Source organism: Hemiscyllium ocellatum, chromosome 8 (assembly GCF_020745735.1).
Source record: "Hemiscyllium ocellatum isolate sHemOce1 chromosome 8, sHemOce1.pat.X.cur, whole genome shotgun sequence".
Taxonomy (NCBI): domain Eukaryota; kingdom Metazoa; phylum Chordata; class Chondrichthyes; order Orectolobiformes; family Hemiscylliidae; genus Hemiscyllium; species Hemiscyllium ocellatum.
This window is the reverse complement of record NC_083408.1, coordinates 118,765,906-118,792,522: the sequence shown is the minus strand read 5'-3', so window position 1 is coordinate 118,792,522 and position 26,617 is coordinate 118,765,906. Positions and strand designations below refer to the sequence as shown.

At 46.9% G+C, this 26,617-nt stretch overlaps 1 protein-coding gene across 1 annotated transcript in view; it reads left to right on the top strand.

The window, feature by feature from the left end:
- The window catches only part of LOC132818452 (serine/threonine-protein kinase Nek9), a 68,449-nt gene that overhangs the window by 3,908 nt on the left and 37,924 nt on the right, over window positions 1–26,617 (top strand). The window contains exons 2-10 of the mRNA XM_060829536.1: window positions 1,761–1,938; window positions 2,443–2,498; window positions 3,511–3,581; window positions 6,402–6,507; window positions 14,899–15,030; window positions 16,415–16,525; window positions 16,693–16,757; window positions 21,534–21,584; window positions 26,238–26,430. Coding sequence (XP_060685519.1) covers window positions 1,761–1,938; window positions 2,443–2,498; window positions 3,511–3,581; window positions 6,402–6,507; window positions 14,899–15,030; window positions 16,415–16,525; window positions 16,693–16,757; window positions 21,534–21,584; window positions 26,238–26,430 — 963 coding nt within the window. The remainder of the gene's footprint in view (window positions 1–1,760; window positions 1,939–2,442; window positions 2,499–3,510; window positions 3,582–6,401; window positions 6,508–14,898; window positions 15,031–16,414; window positions 16,526–16,692; window positions 16,758–21,533; window positions 21,585–26,237; window positions 26,431–26,617) is intronic.

Genomic DNA, 26,617 nt, shown 5'->3' with positions numbered 1-26,617 from the left:
GATAGATTTAGGACAGATATTAAAGGTAGTTTCTTCACGCAGAGAGTAGTAGGGGCGTGGAACGGCCTGCCTGCAATGGTAGTGGACTCGGCGATGTTAAGGGCATTTAAATTGGCATGGGACGTACATATGGATGATAATGCAACGGTGTAGGTTAGATAGACATCAGATGAATTTCACAGGTCAATACAACATCGAGGGTTGAAGGGCTTGTACTGCGATGTAATGTTCTGTGTTCTGTTACTGGGGTGTGATGAGTCTTTAATGATGTTAGCAGCCTTTCTGTTGCAGTGATTAGTGGAACTAGAGTCCATGGATGGGAGGTTGGCATCTGTACGCACCTGGACATTATGCTGTCAATGGTGCACCTGTTGAAGTTGGTGAGGGTCCTTATGGACATGCTGAGTTTCTGAGTCATGCCACCTTGACCATCACATCCAAGTGGGAAGTCCAGGACGAGATGTCCATGTTGTCACTCCGAGGAACTTGATGGTGTCCACCCTCTGTACCTCCACTCCATTAATGTAGATGGGAGGGTGTTCTCTGTCGTTCTGAAGTCAGCGATCAGATCTTTATTTTTGTCGACGTTGAGAGGCAGGTTGTTCTCATTGCACCACATCACTAGGCCCCATTTCTCTCTTCTGTATTTTGACTAGTGGTCATTTGATGTCCATCCCACCACAGTGGTGTCAGCAGTGTGTGTGTAGATGGTGTTTGTTTGGAGTTTGGCTCCACAGTTGTGGGTATACAGAGAGTACAGTAGGGAGGCTGAGGACACATCCCTGGGCAGGCGGGGGGGTATTGTGGAGGAGATGCAGTCTGTGGGTCAGAAAGCTGAGCACCCAGTTGCAGAAGGTGGAGCCAAGACCAAGGTCACTGAGTTTTGAGATCATTGTGGAGGGGATTATGGTGTTGAAAATGGGGGTGTAGTTGATGAGCAGGAGTCTGACGAAGGTGTCCTTGTTGTCCAGATGTTCCAGAGATGAGTGCAGGGCTGGGAGCATGGCATCCAGTGTGGATCCGTCACGTCAGTGGGCACATGTCCAGGGATGGAGGCAGGCTGGGAGGCTGGAGTTGATGTGGGCTCTGACCAGCCTGTTCCTGATTATTGAGGTCATTTGACGCTGTTGAACAACGTTCACTCTGCTAATAAGTGGGATGGTGGGGTTATTTATGAGGTTTGTTGAACATGATTTTCTTTTCCTTAAATCCTTGTTCACCCTGCTCAACCTTGCCATTCTCCCTACGTATCACATCCTTTCTAATATTTTCACGCTATGGATGTCAAACTGATTGGTCTGTACTTTTCGACTTTGCTTTCTCTCATCTTAAATAGTGGGATCACATTTGGTGCCTCCTGGATAGTGGAAACTTTCAGAATAGTGTTACTAGTGATAACCACTGTCTCTGTTACTACTTCCATCATCTCGGTGGGATGAAGCTGATCTGGTCCTGCAATTTTACCAACCCTTGATCCAGCTGACTTTACCAGAACTACCTTTTGCTCTATATATTTGTTCTGGGCTTCACAGGCTGGGCCAGCATTAATTGTCCATCCCTAATTATACTGAAGAAGGGAAGCTGCCTTCCTGGAATGCTGGGGTCAGTGCAGGTTATTCTCTGTGAGGTACTGATGGCTGCTGTCACTCTGACTGGAGCCAGTGCTGAGGGAACATTGCCTGGGCTCCTCCTTGTACCACCACCTCTAAGACAGTGCCAGTTGCCAGGGTTAACAGGAATCCCTGCCCTTTCTGTAACAGGATAACTCCCTGGTGGTTTGGAAAGAGATTGACCTTGCTCGGCTCTCAGAGAAGGAGCGACGAGACACACAGAACGAGATTCTCATCCTGTCGGTGTTGCAGCATCACAACATCATCGCCTACTACAACCATTTCCTGGATGAAAACAAACTCCTGATTGAGGTGGAGTACTGCAATGGTGAGTGGGGACAGGATGTTGTTAGGGGGGACACTGCAGGGGGAGCACTGCCGTGGGGAAGGGGTGGGAGTGACCGCAGAGAAGTGGGGGGTCACCGCAGAGGGGAGGGGTCACTGCAGCAGGAGCTCTGGCTGTGGAACACAGCAGCTGGTGGGGGACAATATGTGGGCAGAGGAACTTATCACAGATTGAACTATAGGAGAGGCATCACCTTCAAGGCACTGCAGAAGGGGCACTGGTGAATGAGGGACAGTTTGATTGTCAAGGAGGCACTGCTGGGAGTTATTCCAGTGTTCTGGAGTCGGTATTCATCCCTCTGTCAACATTAGCCTGAAGGTAATCCAGGCATTATCATTGTTGATGTTTGTGGGAACTTGCTGTGTGGAAACTGTCAGCAGCTGGTTCCTGTTTTACAGCAGTGTCTACTCTTCTTAGACCGTAATGTACTTTGGGACGAACTGCAGTTGTGAACAGTTAAAATATGCAAATCATTCTTTCTTTCAGGGGGCAACTTATATGATAAGATCCTGCAGCAGAGTGGGAAACTATTTCCTGAGGAGGTAAGGCAGTGAGTACAGAGTGAGGTACGTACACAGGATCAAAATACTGAGCGAGAATATTTATATACAGAGACACACACACAATCTCTGTCATGCATGCACATTCTCTCTCTCATCCACACACACAGTATCTCTCCCTCATGTGCACACACATATCTCTCTCTCACACACACACACACACACACACGATCTCACACACTATCTCATGCGTATACTCTCACATGCACAACCTCTCTCTCTCTCATGCACACTGAGATACACACACACTCTTTTACACTCACTCTCACACCCACATTCACTCTCACACAGATACATTCTGACACTCACTCTCTCACACATACTCACACACTGTCCCTCAGACACACCCTCCTGTCACACACACTATCACACCCCCGTGCTGTTAACCCCTGCGCTATCACGCCTCCCCCCACCCTGACACCTGCGCCCCACACTGGCATATACACATGCCCTCACCGGCACGCCCTCTCACACATGCTCTCATACACAGAGACAAATACTCTTGCCCCACACACACAGAAGCACACTCCTGCACCCCCTTGTCCCCACAGACCCCATCGCCACAAACACATCGACACACTGTAAAAACACTGAGTGAGAGTACTGACACACACAATCGAAACTACTTAGTAATGATGACATAGAAATATAGAAACTAGCGCTGTTCCGCCCTGTGAGCCTGCTCCACCTCTCAGTCTGATCGTGGTTGAGCATCAAGGTCTTATTGCACATTCCCCTCTCTCAATTTACCCACATTTAGATAATCTGCTGTTCAGTTTTTTCTTACACACACACACACACACACACACACACACAATCGACGTTACTGTGTGAGGAATCATATACACATGAACACACACAACTCCAAACTGAAAGCACCGAGTGAGGAATGCTCTGTGTAGGCGGTAGCCTGTCCTGTCTAATCTCCGCGCCTGTCCCCAGCGGAGGTTCACTGATCCTGGGAATGACGTTGCTCCTGTGTCTCTCCTTTTAGACGGTGGTGTGGTATTTGTACCAAATCGTGTCAGCGGTGGCACACATTCACAGCTATGGAATTCTACACAGGTCAGTGAATATTCCTCACCTCGGGACGGGCAGTCTGTACCCCATGGGGTTGTGGAGGAGGGGAGGGGGATGGTGGGGTGTTGGGAAGGGTGGACCAGCCTGTACTCCACAGGGAAGGCGGAGGAAGCAGTCTGTACCACGCAGTGGGCGAGGAGAGTCTGTACCCTGCAGGGCAGGGACAGTGGGAGGAGTATTCCACTGACCAGGTTCTCTTGGCATTGTGTAGCATACTAACTCAATCCACCTGAACAACCACAGGCAATAATCCAGGAAGCAATTACAACCTTACCCACTACTCACCTAACTTAGGGAGTTTCACACTTGATGTCTATTCCTAACAAACTACAATAACAGAATTAAGTACATCCCCCTCCATCTCCCTCCAGGCAATCCTCACTCAGTCTCCAGACCAGGTTCCTGAGCAGCCAATCGTATAGCACTTTTGACTCGCAACGTTACCTTCTGCTGGTGCCCCGACTGTCCCCACCCCTCCCCCGATCGTTCCCGCCCCTCTCTCCCGCCCCCCCCCTCGTCCATCCCCCCCCATCCATCCCCACCCCACTCCCCCGACCATCCCCGTCCCCCCCCGACCGTCCCCACTCCTCCCCCCAACCGTCCCCTCTCCTCCAAACCCCCGTCCGATCCCCACCCCTCCCCCCGTCTGATCTCCCCCACCCCCCCGTCGTCCCCAGCCCTCCCCCTCCCCTGCCCGTCCCCACCTCTTCTCTCTCTACCCCCCACCCCCCCGCCGTTCCCCCCCCCCCCCCCCCCCCCCCCATCCGTTCCCACCCCCAGCAAGTCAGTTATATAAATGATTTGGATGTGAGCATAAGAGGTACAGTTAGTAAGTTTGCAGATTACACCAAAATTGGAGGTGTAGTTCTTAGCAGGACTTATACACTTAATGGTAAGGTCCTAGGGAGTGTTGCTGAACAAAGAGACCTTGGAGTGCAGGGTCATAGTTTCTTGAAAGTGGAGTCACAGGTAGATAGGATAGTGAAGAAGGTGTTTGGTATGCTTTCCTTTATTGGTCAGAGTGTTGAGTACAGGAGTTGGGAGGTCATGTTGCGGCTGTACAGGACATTGGTTAGGCCACTATTGGAATATTGCGTGCAATTCTGGTCTCCTTCCTATCGGAAAGATGTTGTGGAACTTGAAAGGGTTCAGAAAAGATCGACAAGGATGTTGCTAGGATTGGAGGGTTTGAGTTACAGGGAGAGGCTGAACAGGCTGGGGCTGTTTTCCCTGGAACATCAGAGGCTGAGGGGTGACCTTATAGAGGTTTATAAAATCATGAGGGGCATGGATAGGATAAATAAACAAAGTCTTTTCCCTGGGGTGGGGAGTCCAGAACTAGAGGGCATAGGTTTAGGGTGAGAGGGGAAAGATATAAAAGAGACCTAAGGGGCAACTTTTTCACGCAGAGAGTGGTATGTGTATGGAATGAGCTGCCAGAAGAAGTGGTGGAGGCTGGTACAATTGCAACATTTAAAAGGCATCTGGATGGGTACATAAATAGGAAGGGTTTGGAAGGATATGGGCCGGGTACTAGATTGGGTTGGGATTTCTGGTCAGCATGGACAGATTGGACCGAAGGGTGTGTTTCCATGCAGTACATTTCTATGACTCTATGAATCTATAACTGCGTGGACACGAACCATTGAACTGTCTGTGAGAGGGAGGGGATTTTCAGATAGGGGTTAGTGTATTAACTAGTAGAGTTATATTTCCATAGTCCCACAATAGCTAGAATCTATGTATTTGTAGTAAACTCACTCTTGCTCAGTACAAAAACCTGTTTATTGTTGACTTTGGTCAATACCCACTGGGGAACTGGGAAAAGTTTGTGTACTTTGATAGAACCGTTAGCCTTCATGATGACTCTGGAAATAGTGACTTGATTACCAATAGGGTACCTAGTGTGGGGGTATGGGGAGACGGATCTGTACGCAGGAGGTGGCGTAATGGTCATTCTGCATGAAGAGGTCAGAAGTCAGACAACACCAGGTTATAGTCCACCAGGTTTATTTGGAATCACGAGCTTTCAGAGCGCTGCCCCTTTATCAGGAGAAGTGAAGGGAAGCGCACAGACACAGAATGTACAGGCAGAGAGATCAAAAGATCGTACAAATGGTGTGAGTGAGGTGTCAACAGGCCGAATAGTAAGTCTCTGCAGGTGATCAAAAGTGCCAGATGGTGTGAGTAAAGTGTCAACAGCTGAATAACAACTGAAGGGATGATCTATAATCCAATTGAGGCCGAGAGATAATTACAAAAAAAAGGTGGTGCTGGAGACAAACCAAAGGGCTGGAATAACCTGATAGGTATAAGAGTCGCAATGCTGAGGGTCTAACCAAAGTAACAAGTTATCCAAAACTGTACAAACTCCAGGAGGAGGGCAAAGGGCTGTCTGCCCACTCTGGTGTACTGGAGCAATCGAACTCTGTAATGACCTCCCTGTGTTTGTGCCTGAGAGAGATCACTGGCTGTATGTAAAAGTGGGTGTGCAGTACAGGGAGTAACCTGGGAATGTACTGAGTGTCTGAGATTGGGACGGGTAAAGCAGGTGAGCTGTGAGTGAGGTAAGTGACCCAAGATTGGGTCAGACAATCCAGGCGTGTGGGAGAGTGACCCCAGTATGGGATGGTACCCTGGTGTAGGATGGTGACTGGGGAATGACCCGAGACGGGTAGTGAGGCTGGTAATCGGTTGGCAGTTTGAGCTGTGTGATGTGTACTGTTTAGCATGTGATGCTGATTTGCCAGGCTTGGTTATTCTGTCTGAGCTGTGTGTGAGATGTTTGCTGCTACCACTCCACAGGGATATAAAGACACTGAACATCTTCCTGACAAAGTCGGACCTGATCAAGCTGGGTGACTATGGACTGGCGAAACAGCTAAACTCCCTTCACTCAATGGCAGAGACTGTAAGTATTGATGCTGCATGGTATTACATTACACTGCTCAGGGGTCACTGATCAGAGGCTGTTTACAAGCAGTCCATCAGAGGTGTCTGGAAACTCGTCATATATGAGGCTGGGCTTGAATGCAGACACTTCGACCACAAGGCTGAAGATTGACCATGGAGACATAGTTGACTCTCATGGTCAATGTTAACTAACCGTCTCTCCTTGGCTCTGCTTCTGATGCTGTGACTGAGTGAGCCCAGTCCAGTGTGAGTGACTGACAGGGCATCAGCTTCAGCTGCAACATCTCCACTCAATAGACACACACCAGACATTAGCCCCAGCCCAGGATACAGCATTTCGACAGTGCTCGGGGACTGCCTTTCAACTACCCAATCAGTAGAAGGCCCAGATACAGATTGTGATCCAGTCTGTCTCCCCTCAGACATTGACTGTGATCCAGTCTGTCTCCCCTCAGACATTGACTGTGATCCAGTCTGTCTCCCCTCAGACATTGACTGTGATCCAGTCTGTCTCCCCTCAGACATTGACTGTGATCCAGTCTGTCTCCCCTCAGACATTGACTGTGATCCAGTCTGTCTCCCCTCAGACATTGACTGTGATCCAGTCTGTCTCCCCTCAGACATTGACTGTGATCCAGTCTGTCTCCCCTCAGACATTGACTGTGATCCAGTCTGTCTCCCCTCAGACATTGACTGTGATCCAGTCTGTCTCCCCTCAGACATTGACTGTGATCCAGTCTGTCTCCCCTCAGACATTGACTGTGATCCAGTCTGTCTCCCCTCAGACATTGACTGTGATCCAGTCTGTCTCCCCTCAGACATTGACTGTGATCCAGTCTGTCTCCCCTCAGACATTGACTGTGATCCAGTCTGTCTCCCCTCAGACATTGACTGTGATCCAGTCTGTCTCCCCTCAGACATTGACTGTGATCCAGTCTGCCTTCCCCTCAGACATTGACTGTGATCCAGTCTGCCTTCCCCTCAGACATTGACTGTGATCCAGTCTGTCTCCCCTCAGACATTGACTGTGATCCAGTCTGCCTTCCCCTCAGACATTGACTGTGATCCAGTCTGTCTCCCCTCAGACATTGACTGTGATCCAGTCTGCCTTCCCCTCAGACATTGACTGTGATCCAGTCTGCCTTCCCCTCAGACATTGACTGTGATCCAGTCTGTCTCCCCTCAGACATTGACTGTGATCCAGTCTGTCTCCCCTCAGACATTGACTGTGATCCAGTCTGTCTCCCCTCAGATATTGACTGTGATCCAGTCTGTCTCCCCTCAGACATTGACTGTGATCCAGTCTGTCTCCCCTCAGACATTGACTGTGATCCAGTCTGCCTTCCCCTCAGACATTGACTGTGATCCAGTCTGCCTTCCCCTCAGACATTGACTGTGATCCAGTCTGCCTTCCCCTCAGACATTGACTGTGATCCAGTCTGTCTCCCCTCAGACATTGACTGTGATCCAGTCTGTCTCCCCTCAGACATTGACTGTGATCCAGTCTGCCTTCCCCTGGACACGGACTGTAATCAGGTTTCTCTCCTCCAGACACAGACTGTGATCTAGAGTCCCCCCCCGACAAGGGCTGTGATCCAGTCTGTCTGTCTCCAGACACGCCCTGTGATCCGGTCTATCTCCCCAGACAGCAGTATTTTGTTTTTGTCTGCATTTTCCTACATACTATTCCAATGGACAAGTATTTGCCTCCTCGTCTAACCTGGGAATATCCCTCTGTGGACTCGGTGTGTGATCCTCATCTTCCCAACTACTTTCATCATCTGTAAACATGGCAATAGGGCATTCACTTCTGTCAGATTTTAGTTCTCAGAATTCCTTAGTGTCTTTTCACTGGAGATTGTAAATATTGGAAGATCCTTCCTCACTTTTATCTCCTGATTTATAATTATTTTTGGGATGTGATTTGAACCCCTTGTTGTAAACATAGTTACAAAGTAGCAGTTCAGTTCATCTAGCTTGGCTCTTATTCATTATTAATTCACCAGAATCACTATCTAGAGGGCCAACACTTTTATTTACAGTTTGTCTGTTAAAAGACCTGTAGATGTTTTTATGTATCTACATATTTTGCCTTTACCCTGGAACTTCTCCCTCCTTTGAAGTCCTTGTTATTTTTTAAACACTGTCCAATGTTCAGACCATACGAAAGAGGAACAGGAGGAGCCTGCTCTGCCATTTGTTAACATTGTAGTTGATCAGACATTCCTCACATCCACGTGCCTTCCCCTTTTCCTGTATCCCTTGATTCCCGACTGATCAAGAATCTGCCACAGTATTAAATATACAGAAGGACTGTGCCCCCACAGCTGATTGTGGCAAGGAGTTCCAAAGACCCTCAACCCTCTGAAGAAGAAAGTCCTCTTCATCAGTGGAGTCGCAGGCAGATAGGATAGTGAAGAAGGTGTTTGGTATGCTTTCCTTTATTGGTCAGAGTATTGAGTATCAGAGTTGGGAGGTCATGTTGCGGCTGTACAGGACATTGGTTAGGCCACGGTTGGTATAGTGTGTGCAATTCTGCTCTCCCTGCTATAGGAACGCTATTGTGAAGGGTTCAGAAAAGATTTACAAGGATGTTGCCAGGGTTGGAGGGTTTGTGCTACAGGGAGAGGCTGAACAGGCTGGGGCTGTTTTCCCTGGAGCGTCGGAGGCTGAGGGGTGATCTTATAGAGGTTTATAAAATCATGAGGGGTATGGATAGCCAATGTCTCTTTCCCTGATGTAAGGGAGTCCAAAATTAGAGGGCATAGTTTAAGATGAAAGGAGAAAGGTTTAAAAGGGACCTAAGGGGCAACGTTTTCACACATAGAGTGGTACGTGTATGGAATGAGCTGCCAGAGGAAGTGGCAGACGCTGGTACAATGACAACATTTAAAAGGCATCTGGATGGGTATAGCAATCGGAAGGGTTTAGAGGGATATCAGCCAAATACTAGCAAATGGGACTAGATTAACTTAGGATATTTGGTCAGCATGGACAAGTTTCCATGCTGTACATCTCTATGACTCGATCTCAGTTTTTAAATCTGCAGGTGCAGCAGGCAGTAAAAGAGGCAAATGGGATGCTGGCCTTCACTGTGAGAGGGTTTGAGTCCAGGAGCAGGGATGTGTTGTTGCAGTTGTACAGGGCCTTGGTGAGGTCACATCGAGAATATTGTGTGCAGTTTGGTCTCCTTTTCTGAGGAAGGATGCTCTTGCTCTCGAGGGAATGCAGCGAAGGTTTCCCAGGCTGATTCCGGGGATGGTGGCACTGACGGATGAGGAGAGATTGACTCGGTTAGGATTGGTTTTGCTGCAGTTCAGATGACTGAGGGGAGATCTTGTAGGAAATTATAATATTCCAACAGGGGAAAGAATAAAAGGGAACCTGAAGGGCAACCTTTTTTACACAGAGCGTGTTGTGTACATGGAATGAGCTGCCAGTGGAATGTTTAAGGGAGGTGCATCAAGAGCATTTAAAAGGCGTTTGAACAAATACATGGATAGGAAAGGTTTAGAAGGATATGGGCCAAGTGCAGGGAAATGGGGTTAGCGTGGATGGACATTTTGGTCGGCACGGATCAATTTGGGCTAAGGACCTGTCGCAGTGCTGTAAGACTCTAGGACAAGACAGGGTAGCTGCAGAGAGGACATTCCCAATGGTGGGGGTGTCCAGAACCAGGTTTCACAGTCTGAATGGACCATTTAATTTGAAGGTGAGGAGGCATGTCTTCACTCAAAGAGTGGTTAGCCTGAGGAATTCATTACCATGGGAAGGAGTTGATACCAAAACATTGAATATATTCAAGAGGCAGTTAGATATACCACTTGGGGTGAAAGGGATCAAAGAGATAGCACTACTAGGCTGTAACTTGGACAATCAGCCATGATCGTGAGGAAAGACTGAGCAGGCTGGAAGGGCCGAATGGCCTCCTCCCGCTGCTATCATCTATATTTCTATGTTGCATTGGCGCCCCTTTATTTTGAGACAGTGCCTCTGGTCCCAGACTCTCCCATGAGGGGAACATCCTCTCAGCATTGACCCTGTCATGGCCCTTAAGAATCTGATGTGTCTTAACCTCTCGTTCTTCTGAATTCCAATGAGTAGAATCCCAACTTGTTTATTCTTTAATCCCTCCGTCTCAGGGATCACCCCAATGAACATTCTCTGAACTGCCTTCAATGAAATGATATTTTTCTTAAATAAGGGGACCAACCCGAAACTGCTCACAGTGCTCCAGGTGTAGTCTCCCCAACACCTTTCCAGTTGCAGTAAGACTTCCCTACTCTTATACTCCAACCCCTGTGAAATGCCTTAGTGTTGCAGCTGCCTGCAGTTTGTCTCCTTTTAAATAATATTCTGTTCTTCTGTTCTCCATTCCTACCTGCTAGTCATCTTTCTAGAATTATGCATTTTTTTCTTTCAATTTTATACAATTTTTAGCTTACTTAGTCAGCCATGGATGGCAGGAAGTGTAAAATAACAAGAGTGTTACATAAATGGAGAATGACTGCAGAATTCTGAGGTGCAGAGGGATTCGTGTGCTCTCACTATGAATCTCAAAATGTTAGTGTACAGGTCCAGTATAAAATCAAGAGGGCTAATGGACAGTTATCTTTTATTACAAGAGGAATTGAACAGAAATATAAGGATGTCCTGCTTCAGTTATTCAGCACTTTGGTAAGATCACATCTTAAATATTGTGTGCAGTTCCTTCTGTAAGAAATAGGATAACTACATTGGAGGTAGGTCACTGATCAGAGGAAATTTACTCGATGATACCTGGAATGTGCGGGTTGTTTTATGGTCATGGGTTAGACAAACTGAGCTTGTGTTGAAGGGTATATTGATTGAAGTGTCTCAGATCCTGAATGGTCTTGACAATGTGAATGTGGAAAGGACGGTTCCTCCTGTGGGTCAGCCCAGAACTAGGGGGCAGTGTTTAAAATGAGGGGTCGCCTTTCAGGACAGAGATGAGAGTGTTTTCTCTGAGAGGGATCCTGGGTGATATGTTTCTTAACCCCATTCTCCTGTCATAACTCTTGATGCCCTTACTAATCAAGAACCCATCCATCTCTGCCTTAAATACACACAATGACCTGGCTTCCACAGCCCTCTGCAACAATTAATTCCAGCCTCTGGCTGAAGAAATTCCTCCTCATCTCAGTTCTGAAAGGTTGTCTCTTCACTCTGGGACTGTGTTCCTAGGTCCCAGGTTCCACTAGTAGGAGAGACATCTTCTCCATGTTTCACTGTACTCTGTAAGTTTAAATCAACCTCCCCATATCCTTCTAAATTCCATTGGTTACAAACTCAGAGTCCGTAACAGCTATGCATTGTGGCAAACCCTTCATCCACAGATTCATTCTTGTGAATCTTTTCTGGACCCTTTCCAACATCAGCACATCCTTCCCTAGATATGGGGCCCAAACCTGCTCCCAGTGTTCCAAATACAGACTGACCAGAGTGTTGTTCAGCCTCAGCAGGACATCTTGTATTCTGTTCATGTATTCCAGCCCTGTTGAAATGAATTAGGAGAAAGTGAGGACTGCAGATGCTGGAGATCAGAGCTGAAAAATGTGTTGCTGGAAAAGTGCAGCAGGTCAGGCAGCATCCAAGGAGCAGGAGAATCGACGTTTTGGGCATGAGCTGTTAAGGACTCTGAGTTTGTAACCAATGGAATTTACAAGGCTATGGGGAGGGTGATTTCCTGAAGAAGGGCTTGTGCCCGAAATGTCAATTCCCCTGCTCCTTGGTTGCTGTCTGACCTGCTGTGCTTTTCCAGCAACATATTTTCAGCTCTGTTGAAATGAATGCCAACATTACATTTGCTTTCCTAACCATCAGTTGAATCTGCATGTTAAACTGGAACTCTCAATCACCTTTGCACTTCAGATTTCCAAAGCCCTTCCCCATTTAGAAACTAGTCTACACCTTCCTGATGAAATGTATAAACTCTCACTTCCCCACATTATATTCCATCTGCCACTCCTTGGTCCACTTCCCAGCCTGACCAAGTCCGACTGGAACCTCCCTGCTTCCTCAATGCTACTGACCTCACCACTTATCTTAGAGTCATCTGCAACCTTAGTGACAATGCCCTCAGTTTAACGATAGATAAGTTATTCTGCAGCTTTATCGAACTTTAGTTAGGTCTCACTTGGCATACTGCATGTAGTTCTGGTTACCACACTACCAGAAGGATGTGGATATGCTGAAGAGGATACAGGAAAGTTTACCAGGATGTTGCCTGGTATGGGGGATTTTAGCTATGAAGAAAGGTTGGAGAGACTGGGTTTGTTTTCACTGGAACGTAGGAGGTTGAAGGGCGACTTGACAGATATTTATAAGGTTTTGAATGGCATGGATAGAGGGGAAAGTACAAGCCTTTTTCCCTGAGTGGAGGGGTCAATTACTAGGGACACAGGTTCAAGGTGTTTAAAAGAGATGTGCGAGGCATGTTTTTCACGCAAAAGGTGGTGCGTGTCTGGAATGTGCTGCCAGAGAATATGGTGGGAACAGACACAATAGCAGCATTCAAGAAACACCTGGACGAATACATGAACAGGAAGGGAATAGAGGGATATGGATCCTGTAAGTGAAGACAGTTTTAATATAGAAAGGCAAAATGTGTCAGCAGAGGTTTGGTGAGCCGAGCAGCCTGTTCCTGTGTTGTTCCTTCGTTTAGATCGTTAATGCATGACGTGAATAGTTGTGGTCCCAACTGTGGAACTCCACTGGTTCTGTTTGCTATGGACTAGGCCAGACCACTCAAAACATTCTCAAGCAGGCAATCCAGACCATAACGTTGCAATTTCTTTCACTAAGTGTACAGTCAAAATTACTCAGGAATTACACGGAGGGAGTGGTCTTTCCGGAACGCTGATGGGGGGGGGAGGGAAATATATCCAAACAGACCCCATCACCAAGGATATATTTCCCTCCCCTCCCCTATCAGTGTTCCGGAAAGACCACTGCCTCCGTGACTCCCTCGTCAGGTCCATCCACCCCCCACCAACCCAACCTCCACTCCCGGCACCTTCCCCTGCAACCGCAAGAAATGCAAAACTTGCGCCCACACCTTCCCCCCTCACCTTCCTCCAAGGCCCCAAGGGATCCTTCCATATCCGTCACAAATTCACCTGCACCTCCACACACATCATTTACTGCATCCGCTGCACCCGATGTGGCCTCCTCTACATTGGGGAGACAGGCTGCCTACTTGCGGAATGTTTCAGAGAACACCTCTGGGACACCTGGACCAACCACCCAACCACCCCATGGCTCAACACTTTAACTCCCCCTCCCACTCTGCCAAGGACATGCAGGTCCTTGGCCTCCTCCATCGCCAGACCATGGCAACACGACGCCTGGAGGAAGAGCGCCTCAGCTTCCGCCTTGGAACCCTCCAACCCCAAGGGATAAATGGAGATTTCTTCAGCTTCATTTCCCCTCCCCCCACCTTATCTCAGTCCTAACCCTCGGATTCAGCACCACCTTCTTGACCTGCAATCTTCTTCCCGACCTCTCTGCCCCCACCCCCACCGCCACTCCGGCCTATCACCCTCACAGTAACCTCCTTCCACCTATCGCATTCCCAATGCCCCTCCCCCAAGCACCTTCTCCCTACCTTTTATCTTAACCTGCTTGGCACGCTCCTCATTCCTGAAGAAGGGCATGTGCCCGAAACATCGATTCTCCTGCTCCTTGCTTGCTACCTGACTGGCTGTAGTTTTCCAGCAAGACATTTTTCAGCTCTGATCTCCAGCATCTACAGACGTCACTTTCTCCTAGCTAGGTTGACTACCAGGTTTTAAGACAGATGAAAACTTATTCACAAAGTTCACATAGCCCACAACTGAACTTCTAGCTAGTTCTGGACTGAATGCCTCAGCTGGAGAGCTGGCCACACCCCCTTGACTTATATAGGTTACTTCTTAAGACATAATTGCTTTGGCCGAAAGACTCATCTATTTATGTATAAACGAAAAGGTCTTTCATCTCTGGACCTAACCCAGCCGTTTCGGAGCCCGACTTGTTTACGATCCCTCTGAAAAACCCAAGGTCACCTTAGCGTGGAGAAAAGGACCTGTTTTGTGACACCTTACCTTTTGAGTCTTTCTCACTTTGCTGGGTTGTTTAGCATCTCTGTAAGTGTCTTCCACCACGTCTCTCCTGACCTCTCGTTTAATCCCATTTAAACTGTGGTGCAGACAGAACTGTGGGAGATGATGTGATTTCATAAAACATTGTGAGTAATCTCACAGGTACAGGTGAGCTAGAAGAAATGTTTTCCCTGGAATGGAGGTGCTGATATTGGTATCGGTGAGTCTGAGCTGGGGTTCTGACCAGTGTGTTCTGTCGTCTGGCTGATACATGTGTCTCTCTGCAGTGTGTCGGGACTCCATATTACATGTCACCGGAACTTTGCCAAGGGGAGAAGTATAATTTCAAATCGGATATCTGGGCAGTCGGCTGTGTGCTGTTCGAACTACTGACCCTCACACGCACCTTTGATGCAACGGTATGAACCTCAACGATCTGTGTCCTGCCTGCAATCCACATCCTTCTGCTCCCATTGAGTAGGAGGCCAGGGACAGTCCCATCTGTTCCTGCTGTCCATGCCAACTCCCCCACTCAACCTTCACTCAGCTCCTTTCAATCCACCCACTTGCCAACACCCCAACCTTAATCCCCCACCTGAACCCTTTCTCTCTCTCTTCCCCCCAACCCCGACCCAGAGTGTCAACTCACAATGCCCTACATCCCTCCCCCTGCCACAAACTTCGCAGACCTTACCCCTTTAAGCCCCCTGCTCCTTGCACCACTCCTGAACCATCCATCTCTACTACTCTAGCTGCATCTCCCTCTGCCTCCTCCCTCCCTGCCCAGCCACCCTTGCTCTGCTTCTGGCTTATTTTTCCACTTTCCTGGTGTTACCAACCACACTTCCCCCACCGCCGCCCCCGCCCCCTGCACCCCCTCCTCCCCCCACAGCACCCTTCCACCCCACCCCCGCACCTCTCTCCTGCCGGTGCTGTTCTGCTTTCCCCCTCCCGCCACCCCCTTTCCTGCACCCTCGGCACTGTCTCCCACTCTGCTTCTCACCGTGCCCTCTCACCACTCCCTGGGCGGCACGGTGGCACAGTGGTTAGCACTGCTGCCTCACAGCGCCAGAGACCCGGGTTCAACTCCAGCCTCAGGCAACTGACTGTGTGGAATGTGCACGTTCTCCCCGTGTCTGTGTGGGTTTCCTCCAGTTTCCTCCCACAGTCCAAAGATGTGCGGGTCAGGTGAATTGGCCATGCTAAATTGCCCGTAATGTTAGGTGAAGGGGTAAATGTAAGGGTATGGGTGGGTTGCGCTTCGGTGGGTCGGTGTGGACTTGTTGGGCCGAAGGGCCTGTTTCCACACTGTAAGTAACCTAATCTCCCCTGCCTACTGCGCATGCCCCAACCCTCTCTCCTGCTCTCTGCCCTCTCTCCCACCCTCTCTCTCAGTCCTTTCTCTCCCTCCCCACTCTCCCCCCCCCTCCCCCCCCTCGTCCCCACTTTCCTCATTCTCTCCCGCCCTCCCTCAGTCTTCCCCCCCCCACTCTCTCCGCACTCCCCCTGCCATCCCCCCTATTCCTCTCTCCCGCTGCCCCTCTCCCCCCCCATCCGCATTTCCTCCCTCTCATTTACTCGCTCTCTCCTCTTCGCTCTTCACCACCGCACCTCTCTCTCTCTCTCCCTCTCTCTGACTCCACCTGTCTTTACCCTCCTTTCTCACACTCACTCCTTCCCATCCCGGCCTTTTACCTTTCTATGCCACCCTATCTCACCTGCCCTTTATTTTCCAGTCCCCTCTTTCCCCTTTCCTCCCTTGTGCTGATCATTGTACTGATGTTATATGTTTCTGTTTCCCAGAATCCGCTGAATCTTTGTGTGAAGATAGTGAAGGGAACGCGTACAATGGATGTGGATCCCACTGTATACAGTGAGGCCATGCGCTCTCTAGTCTTGGAGTGTTTGGACCAGGTGAGCTTGGTACACACACCTGCATCTACTCAGGGTTTGTCATGCCCCTTGGTGTAGGCGGGTGCCCGTTGGTGTACATGTGGTGCTCCTTGGTGTACACGCAGTGCCCCTTGCTGAGTACATGTTGCCCCTTCATGTGCCCATCGCTGTCTCTTTCTCTGTTTCAGGATCCAGGGAAGAGACCGACAGCCAATGACATCCTGAACCAGCCAATCATCGACAGCCAGCGCTTGTGAGTTCCTTGGTGACTTGGCCCAGTGTATTCAGACTGTAAGGGGACAGAGGGCAAGGAGTGAACAGATAGGGGGCAGTGAAAGCACTGTCGCTGAGTTAAAATCCTGAAATTCCCTCTAAGTGCATTGTGGGTCAACCCACATCACACAGCAGTTCAAGAAGGCAGCTCACCCCCACCTTCTCAAAGGACAACTAGGGACGGGCAATCAGTGCTGGGCCCAGCCAGCAACTCCCATGTCCCCCCAAGTGAATATTAAAAGAAATTGGAAAAGCTGCATTTGGTCCCTGTAAACAGCAGGGGTTCAAATCTTATTTAGATGGAGTTCAGGCTTGTGTGTTTCTGGTTCAGATATTATTCCAGCTTGCTCACATACCAACTTGCACCCCATTGATTACTTGATTCCCAAGTATCAGTCACTTGCACACACAATATCCTCGATTAACGCAGGGTAAGTAGTTACATGGCCTCAAGGATCTCAAAATCACCGAAATCGCAATCATTTATATAGACCATGAACAACTTTGGCTCTAGTTGTGATCCCGATTCTGTTGTTTACCTCTGCATCATTTCCCTGTTCTTCATTACAAATTCTCCTGTTTCTGACTGACATGAACTTTGTCTTTCCTAATATTTTCCTTTTCATAACAAAAAAGTGGCTGTCACAGTCAGCTTTGATATGCCTTCCGGGTTTGCACTCATGTCATTTGTCCCTTTCTTTATCAGATTCTTGATCCTTCTTTGCTGGATTCTAAAATGTTTTGAATCCTCAGGCTTAAATTAACCTTCTGAACAGAAATCCAAGTGGTTTTGAGCTGCTGCCAGACCTGCTGAGCTTTTCCAGCAGCTTCTGTTTTTGTTTCTGATTTACAGCATCCATGGTTCTTCTGGCTTTCTTCTAAGCCACTTGTTTGATTGAAAAAGTCATGTCATTTCTTTTGTTAGCCACAGTTGGACCATCTTTCCTGTTGGGTTTTTGTGTCTTGGGTCAATGTGTATTTGTTGTACACAATTTAATGGAGGGTGTTGGTGAGACCACACCTGGAGTACTGAGGCAGCTTTGCTCCCTTTATATCAGGAAAAGTATAATTTCATTGGATGCAGTTCAGAGAATGTTCGCTGGGATGATCCCTAGTACTGAGAGATTGTTTCATGAACAGATGTTAGGCAGGTTGAACTCTACTCATTGGAATTTCAAACAAGAGATGATCTCATTGAAACATATAGAATTGGTAAGGGGCTTGACAGGGTAAATGTTGAGAGAATTCATTCATTCACAATGTGAGGGTATCACTGACTTTGCAGCATCTTATTATCCATCTGTGTTTGTTCAGAGAGTGCTTTAGAGTTAACCACATTGCTGTGGGGCTCGAATCACTTGGAGTCCAGACGAGGTAAGGATTGCAGTTTCCTTCCCTAGAGGATATTAGTGAACCAGATGTTTTTTTTACTGATAGACGATGTTGGATTCATGATCATCATGAGACTATTAATTCCTGAATTCTATTGAATTCAGATTCCACCATCTGCCATGGCAGGATTCGAACCAGGTCCCCAGAGCATTACCTGGGCCTCTGGATCCAGCGATAATACCACAAGGCAGTTGCCTTACCTCACGGCGAGTCTAGGGCCAGGGGGCACAAACTCAGATTAAAGGGGGTGCCAGTTTAAGACTGAGATGAGGAGGAATTTCTTCTCTGAGGGCTGACAGTCCTTGGAACTCATTATCACAGAGAGCTGTGGGGGCACAGTCCTTGTGTACATTTAAGGCTGAGATAGATTCCTGGTCAGTCAGGGAATCGGGGCTTACGGGGAAAGGACAGGAAGTGGACATAAGGAACATTGGATCAATCATGATCCTATTGAATGTTGGAGCAGGTTCGAGGGACCGAATGGCCTACTCCTGTTCCTCTTATTGTCTTAAATACTAACCTTTGTCTGTCTACCATTAACTCTTTTATTGTATTTTTCCAATCCATCAGAGACAACTTACCCCTTATACCTTCAGTTTGTCTTGTTTAAGTTTAAGACCTGAGCTTCAGAATGAGCAATGTTATTTTCAGGTTTCATATAAAATTCTATTGTATTATGGTTAGTGTTTCCAAAAATTCTCTTTTACGACAGGGTTAATAATTAACCCTTTCTCTTTACTTGATATCAAATCAAAATAGCCCGTTCTGTAATTGATTTCTTAAAGTACTGTTCCAGAAACCCATCTTGTACATATTCCAGGAAGTAATCTCTACAGCGATGCTGTAACATGGTTAACCCACTCTATATTTCTATCTAACTTGAAGTCACCCATTGTTTATTGTCCATCTGACATGCAGCTATAATTTCTTGATTTTTGTTTTACTTGGGCCTGACATTACTACTGCTATTTGGTAACTTGAGAAACAGCTGCCCCTTGCTATTTCATAGCTTCACCCAATCTCGATCCTAAGGTCGTCTCTCAGTACTGGACTGATCCCATCCCTTATTAGGATTGCTATCTCACCTCTTTTTCCTCTTTGTCCATCCTTTCTTGAATGTTCTGTTCCTAGTCTGTTGCCACTCTTGTGTAATGGCAGTTAAATCTATTTGTACCCTCTAACGTGCTGTGAATGCTGCATGTGTACAGATAGAGTACTCTTAACTTTGTTTTTGAAGCATTATTCCATATTCTGATCATATTTGATGGTTGCCTTCACTTTATCTGTTTCCAATTTCACTTCCCCTCACTGTCCTGTTCCCTACTGCCACTACATACCATTTTGCTCCCCAACTTTAGTGGCTTCCTGTACTATGGTTATTTAGCTCATCCACCCTGCAGTCTCCACTCTCATCCAAGCTGAAAGAGCTTCAGCACTGTTGGAGCATTGCAAAGACTGAGGCTACTAGCCTCTGGGTCCTCACCAAGCACACACACCTCTTCCCGACTACTGACTAAATTATAAGACCTTATCCTGAGGGCTGTGACTGCCTTCTGGTACGTAATATCCAGGTAATGTTTCCCCTGATGTACTCAGCCCCCAGCTCAGTGACTGAGTCAATGCAGACACAGTCAACCATAGTGCTGAATCACAAGAGCATTCAGAAGTGCTCAAATGGAGTGACTGTGGTGCACCATCCTTTCTGCCAACCTTGAGGTGTCTTAGTTAATTAGATAATTATTTTCAATTTCCTTTTATTTTTCATTTTCATATATTTTGTTAACATTACCATGAGCTCCTGTAATATTTTAAACTTTCGGAATAAAATAGACCTTAACCATTTACCAGACACTTATAAGTAAATAGGAAATTAAGTTGCAATGATATAATCAGTTACCAGTGGATATGGATGGGTTAGGTGAATGATATAATCAGTTACCAGTGGATATGGATGGGTTAGGTGAATGATACAATAAGTTACCAGTGGATATGGATGGGTTAGGTGAATGATATAATCAGTTACCAGTGGATATGGATGGGTTAGGTGAATGATATAATCAGTTACCAGTGGATATGGATGGGTTAGATGAATGATATAATCAGTTACCAGTGGATATGGATGGGTTAGGTGAATGATATAATCAGTTACCAGTGGATATGGATGGGTTAGATGAATGATATAATCAGTTACCAGTGGATATGGATGGGTTAGGTGAATGATATAATCAGTTACCAGTGGATATGGATGGGTTAGATGAACGATATAATCAGTTACCAGTGGATATGGATGGGTTAGGTGAATGATATAATCAGTTACCAGTGGATATGGATGGGTTAGATGAATGATATAATCAGTTACCAGTGGATATGGATGGGTTAGGTGAATGATATAATCAGTTACCAGTGGATATGGATGGGTTAGATGAATGATATCATCAGTTACCAGTGGATATGGATGGGTTAGGTGAATGATATAATCAGTTACCAGTGGATATGGATGGGTTAGGTGAATGATACAATAAGTTACCAGTGGATATGGATGGGTTAGGTGAATGATATAATCAGTTACCAGTGGATATGGATGGGTTAGGTGAATGGGCCAAAATCCAGCAGATGGAGAGGAAATGTAGATGACTTCAGTACAAAGGATTGAGGAGTCAGAGAAAGCTCGGATGCAGGTAATAACGATTGCAAATGGAATTTTGGCATTTTTTGCTAAAGGAATGGAGTATAAAAGTAGGGAAACGTTATTGCAATTGTACAGGACATCTGTGAGGCCACATTGGGGTCCAGTGTACAGTTTTGATCCCTTTACTAAAGGAGGGTTGTAATTTTATTGGAGACAGTCCCGTGAGGGTTCGCTTGTTTAATTCCAGAGATGGAAGGCTTGTCTTATGGGAAAAGATTGTCCAGGTTAGACAGATAGTACAGTTTAGAAAGGCGAGCGGAGATCTAATTGAGACATGGAAAGGATGTTTCTGCATGTGGGTCAGTCTAAAACGAGAAGTCATAGTTTTAGGGTAAGGAGGAGTAGATTTAAAACAGAGATGAAGAGAAATTGGTTCTGTCAAAGGGTCTGTGGAATTCACTGTACCAAATTGCAAAGGATGTCAGGACATTGAGTAAGGAGGAGATAAACAACATCTGTCCACTCGCTATCACCCATCTTCCCCTTTACCACCATCTCATCTCTCAACCCTTCCCTTCATTCACCATATCTCCTCTTTGCCCTTTTGATCTTATCTGTCGTCTCACCTCACCCCTCCCATCTTTCCCTATCCCTCTAGCTTGCTCTCTCACTGGAATGGAGACATATTGTGGATCATCTTTTCTTCACAACCTGACTGTCTCCTCTTGTTTCCAGGTCAATGGAGGACAGAGTTACTCAATTGAATGGATCAGCACGTAAAACCAGGTGAGTTTGTTTTGATTTGTTCATGGGATGTAGGCAATAATCAGGAGAACATTTAAAATATAGAACATTCCAGGGCAGTGCAGGCCCTTCGGCCCTCGGTGATGCGCCAACCTGTGTAACCAATCTGAAGCCCATTCCACCGACACTATTCCATTTTTATCCATATTTCTATCCAATGACCACTTAAATGTCCTTAAAGTTGTCGAATCTACTGTTGCAGGCAGTGCATTCCATGCTCCTGCTACTCCCTGAGTAAAGAACCTGTCTCTGACATCTCTCCTATATCTACCACCCCTCAATTTAAAGCTATGTCCCCTTGTGCTAGCCATCACCATCCAAGGAAAAAGGCTCTCCCTGTCTACCCTATCTAACCCTCTCTTTATCTTATACGTCTCAATTAAGTCACCACTCAACCTTCTTCCCTCCAATGAAAACAGCCTCAAGTCCCTTTGTCTTTCCTTGTAAGACCTTCCCTCCATACCAGGCAACATCCTGGTAGATCTCCTCTGAACCCTTTCCAAAGCTTCCATATCCTTCCAATAATGTGGTGACCAGAACTGTACGCAATACTCCACGTGCGGCCGCACCAGAGTTTTGTACAGGTGCAGCACGATCTCATGGTTCTGGAACTCAATCCCTCTACTAATAAAAGCTAATACACTGTACACCTTCTTAACAACCCTACCAACCTGGGTGGCAACTTTGAGGGGTCTACGTATATGGACACTGAGATCTCTCTGCTCATTGACACTACCAAGAATCTTACCATTAACCCAGTACTCTGCATTCCTGTTACTCCTTCCAAACTCAAGCACCTCACACTTTTCTGCATTAAACTTCATTTGCTACCTCTCAGCCCAGCCCACCTCTGCAGCTTATCTATGTCCCTCTGTAACCTACAACATCCTTCAGCACTATTCAAACTCTACAGACCTTAGTGTCATATGCAAATTTACTAACCCACCCTTCTACGCCCTCATCCAGGTCATTTATAAAAATGACAAACAGCAGTGGACCCAAAACAGATCCTTGTGGTACACCAGTAGTAACTGAGTTCCAGGATGAACGTCTTCCATCAACCACCATCCTCTGTCGTTTTTTTAGCTAGCCAATTCTGATCCAAACCGCTAAATCCCCCTCAATCCATGCCTCTGTATTTTGTGCAATAGCCTACTGTGGGGAACCTTATCAAACACCATACTGAAATCCAGATACACCACATCAACTGCTTTACCCTCGTCCACCTGTTTCGACACCTTCTCAAAGAATTTAATAAAGTTTGTGAGGCACGACCTACCCTTCACAAAACTATGTTGACAATCCCTAATCAACTTATTCGTTTCTAGATGATTATAAATCCTACCTCTTATACTCTTTTTCAACACTTTACCCATAACCAAAGTAAGGCTCTCCGGTCTATAATTACCAGGATTGGCTCTACTCACCTTCCTGAACAAGGGGACAACATTTGGTATCTTCCAATCTTCCAGCACTATTCCTGCAGACAATGATAACATAAAGATCATTCCTGATGAAGGGCTTTTGCCCAAAACATTGATACTCCTGCTCCTCAGGTGCTGCCTGACCTGCTGTGCTTTTCTAGCACCACTCTAATCTAAACATAAAGATCAAAGCCAAAAGCTCTGCAATCCCCTCTCTGGATTCCCAGAGAATTCTAGGATAAATAATTCCATCTGGCCCAGGGGACTTACCTGTTTTCACATATTCCAGAATTGCTAACACAACCTCCTTGTGAACCTCAATCTCATCTATCTAGTAGCCTGTACCTCCGTATTCTCCTCAACAGCGTTGTCTTTTTCTAGTGTAAAAACTGACAAAAAATATTCATTTAGCGCTTTCCCATCTCTTCTGGCTCCATGCACAGCTTTCCACTACTGTCCTTGATTGGCCCTAATCTTAGCCTAGTCATTCTTTTATTCCTGATATACCGATGAATTTATTAATCATCCATAATTGGTCAAAAGGGCAGATAAGAATCAACTACATTTATGTGGGTCTGGAGTTACATGTTGATGGGACCAGATAAGCATGGTGGATTTCCAACCTGAAACAGCATTAAGGAAGTAGATGAGTTTTTAATGACAATCAACAGTGGTTAAACCATTAGGCAAGTTTTTAAATACACATATTTATTGAGTTAAAATTCCATCACCTTCCATGATTCAAATCCATGTAGCAGAGCATAAGCCTGGGTTTCTGGATTGCTAATCCAGTGATACTATCCCAGCACAACTGCTTCCCCCAAATTGAGAGGACCACCCCTTCAGTAGAGAAACAAAATTCTTTTGAGACCATCACTCTGTAAAATGTACTGACCCTCACTGAGGTACGGGGTCCCCCTCCCTCTCCTGAAGGGGCTGACCCTCACTGGGGTACGGGGTCCCCCTCCCTCTCCTGAAGGGGCTGACTCTCACTGGGGTACGGGGTCTCCCTCCCTCTCCTGAAGGGGCTGACCCTCACTGGGATACGGGGTCTCCCGCCCTCTCCTGAAGGGGCTAGCTCTCTCTCGGGTACGGGGTCTCCCTCCCTCTCCTGAAGGGGCTGACTCTCACGAATTCTTTATATAATAATTTAGGGATTGTCCAAGAATAATATTTTTAACAATAAGCAAAACCTAATTAACTCTGTTAGAAATGATAGTCCAGACGATGTGTGGTTGTTGCATGATGTGGGAGCTGGTGGATTCCACTTGGATTAGAAACTGGCTTTCTGAAAGAAGGCAATGAGTGGTGGTTGATGGAAAATATTCAGCCTAGTGTCTGATTACTAGTGGTGTGCCACAAGGGTCTGTTTTGGGACCACTGCTGTTTGTCATTTTTATAAATAACTTAGATGCAGGCATAGGTGGATAGATTAGTAAATTTGCAGACAACACTAAAGTCGGTGGAGTAGTGGTCAGTGTGGAAGAATGTTACAGGTTGCAGGAGGACTTGGATAAACTGCAGAATTGGACTGAGAGGTGGCAAATAGAGTTCAATGCAGCTAAATGTGAGGTGATGCACTTTGGGAAGAATAGCAGGAAGGCAGAGTACTGGGTCAATGGAAAGATTATTGGTAGTGTGGATGTGCAGTGGGATCTTGGTGTCCATGTACATAGATCTCTGAAAATTGCCACCCAGGTGGATAGTGCTGTTAAGAAGGTATACGGTGTGTTAGGTTTTATTGGTAGAGGGATTGAGTTCTGGAACTGCAATATCATGTTCAACTGTACAAAACGCTGGTGCGGCCACACTTGGAATATTGTGTACAGTTCTGGTCCCCATTTTTCAGGAAGGATGTGGAAGCATTGGAAAAGGTGCAGAGAAGATTTACCAGGATGTTGCCTGGTCTGGAGGGAAGGTCTTATGAGGAAAGGCTGAGAGACTTGAACCTCTTCTCATTGGAGAGAAGAAGGCTAAAAGGGGATTTAATAGAGACATACAAGATGATCAGAGGATTAGATAGGGTGGACAGTCCTATTCCTAGGATGATGACGTCAGTGTGTATGAGGGGGCATAGCTACAAATTGAGGGGTGATAGATTTAAGACAGATGTCAGAGGCAGGTTCTTTACACAGAGAGTGGTAAGGGCGTGGAATGCCCTACCTGCTAATGTAGTCAACTCAGCCACATTAGGGAGATTTAAACAGTCCTTAGATAAGCACATGGATGATTTTGGGATAGTGTAGGGGGATGAGCTGAGAATAGTTCACAAGTCGGCACAACATCGTGTTCTGAAGGGCCTGTTCTGCGCTGGATTGTTCCATGTTCTAAGTCACTGAGACCTTGTCTGCAGCTCGAGGAGCTTTAGCTCAGCGTTATTAAGCTGGAAGCCAAGATTCAGACTGCGGTACATCTGGGAGGAGGCGGGTTACCTTGACGCTGTGTTCCATGCAGTCACACCCTGCAGCTTAAATATTTCAAATTGAGCTGCTAGTCAAGTATGGGAGTATGTGATGACACATGAGGCAGGGAGAGTGTTCCTGAATGTGTCATTGGTGGAGCCTCACCTCTTGGCCTTGGTCAACAGGTGTGAGGTACTTGCTCCCTGTGTGGCTGAGGAAGGAGTCTGCAGGGCGAATGGTCAAACTCCCTGCACCGTGGTCCAAGCAGCACAAAGGGAAATGATAGTGCTAGGGTATTCCTGAGTTAGTGGTGGAGATACCATAGTTTCTGAGCAGGATTGAGAGGCCTGCCTGATGTATTGCCTACCTAGCAGGTGAAGTACATCTAGAGTAGGCTTGAAAGGATACAGGGGAGAGAGGGGGAGGATCCAGTTGTTGTGGCCCATGTTGGCACCAGCAACATAGGCAAGAGGAGGCAAGGGTCCTGTTTGGGGAATATCAGGAATTAGGAACAAAATTAAAAACAGGACCTCCGAAGGTTGTAATCTCTGGATTATTAATTGAGCAAATTGGCAAAGAGATAAGATCAGGAAAGTAAACAGTTGGCTAAAGGAATGGGTGGGAAAGAGGGGTTCGATTTCATACGGTACTGCCATCCGTATTGTGACAGGAGGGCCCTGTACCCTCAGATTCCACCTGAACCGATCTGGAATGAGACAGTGTGGGCATGCAGAGGTGCTGGAAGCATTGTCTTATTGAGTTCCAGTTGTTATATTCAGTTCTGATTGTTGTCTGTGTTTTTTGCTCAGATTGAATACACCTACGGACCCTCCCATTGCAGTGGTGACTAGTCAGTTCAGCGATGTTTACTACTGGGGCGGTGGAAAAGCCACGCCACAGAAACTGGACCTATTCAAGGGTGGACGCAGTGCACAGCAGGTCTGTGCCAGCAACACACATTTCGCTGTGATATCAGTGGAAAAGGAGCTATACACCTGGGCGGTGAGTACCATAGTGGGAGGGAGAGGAGAGAGAAAGTGTCTTCAAAATCAGATTGGACCTGGACAGAGTGAAAATGTTCCTGTGGGTGGAAGAACTTCAACCCAGAGGGCACACCTTTTAAGGCGATCATTAAAAAAACATACAATGGGAAACTTTTCTGCAAACACAGCAAGTGGTTAGGGGCTGG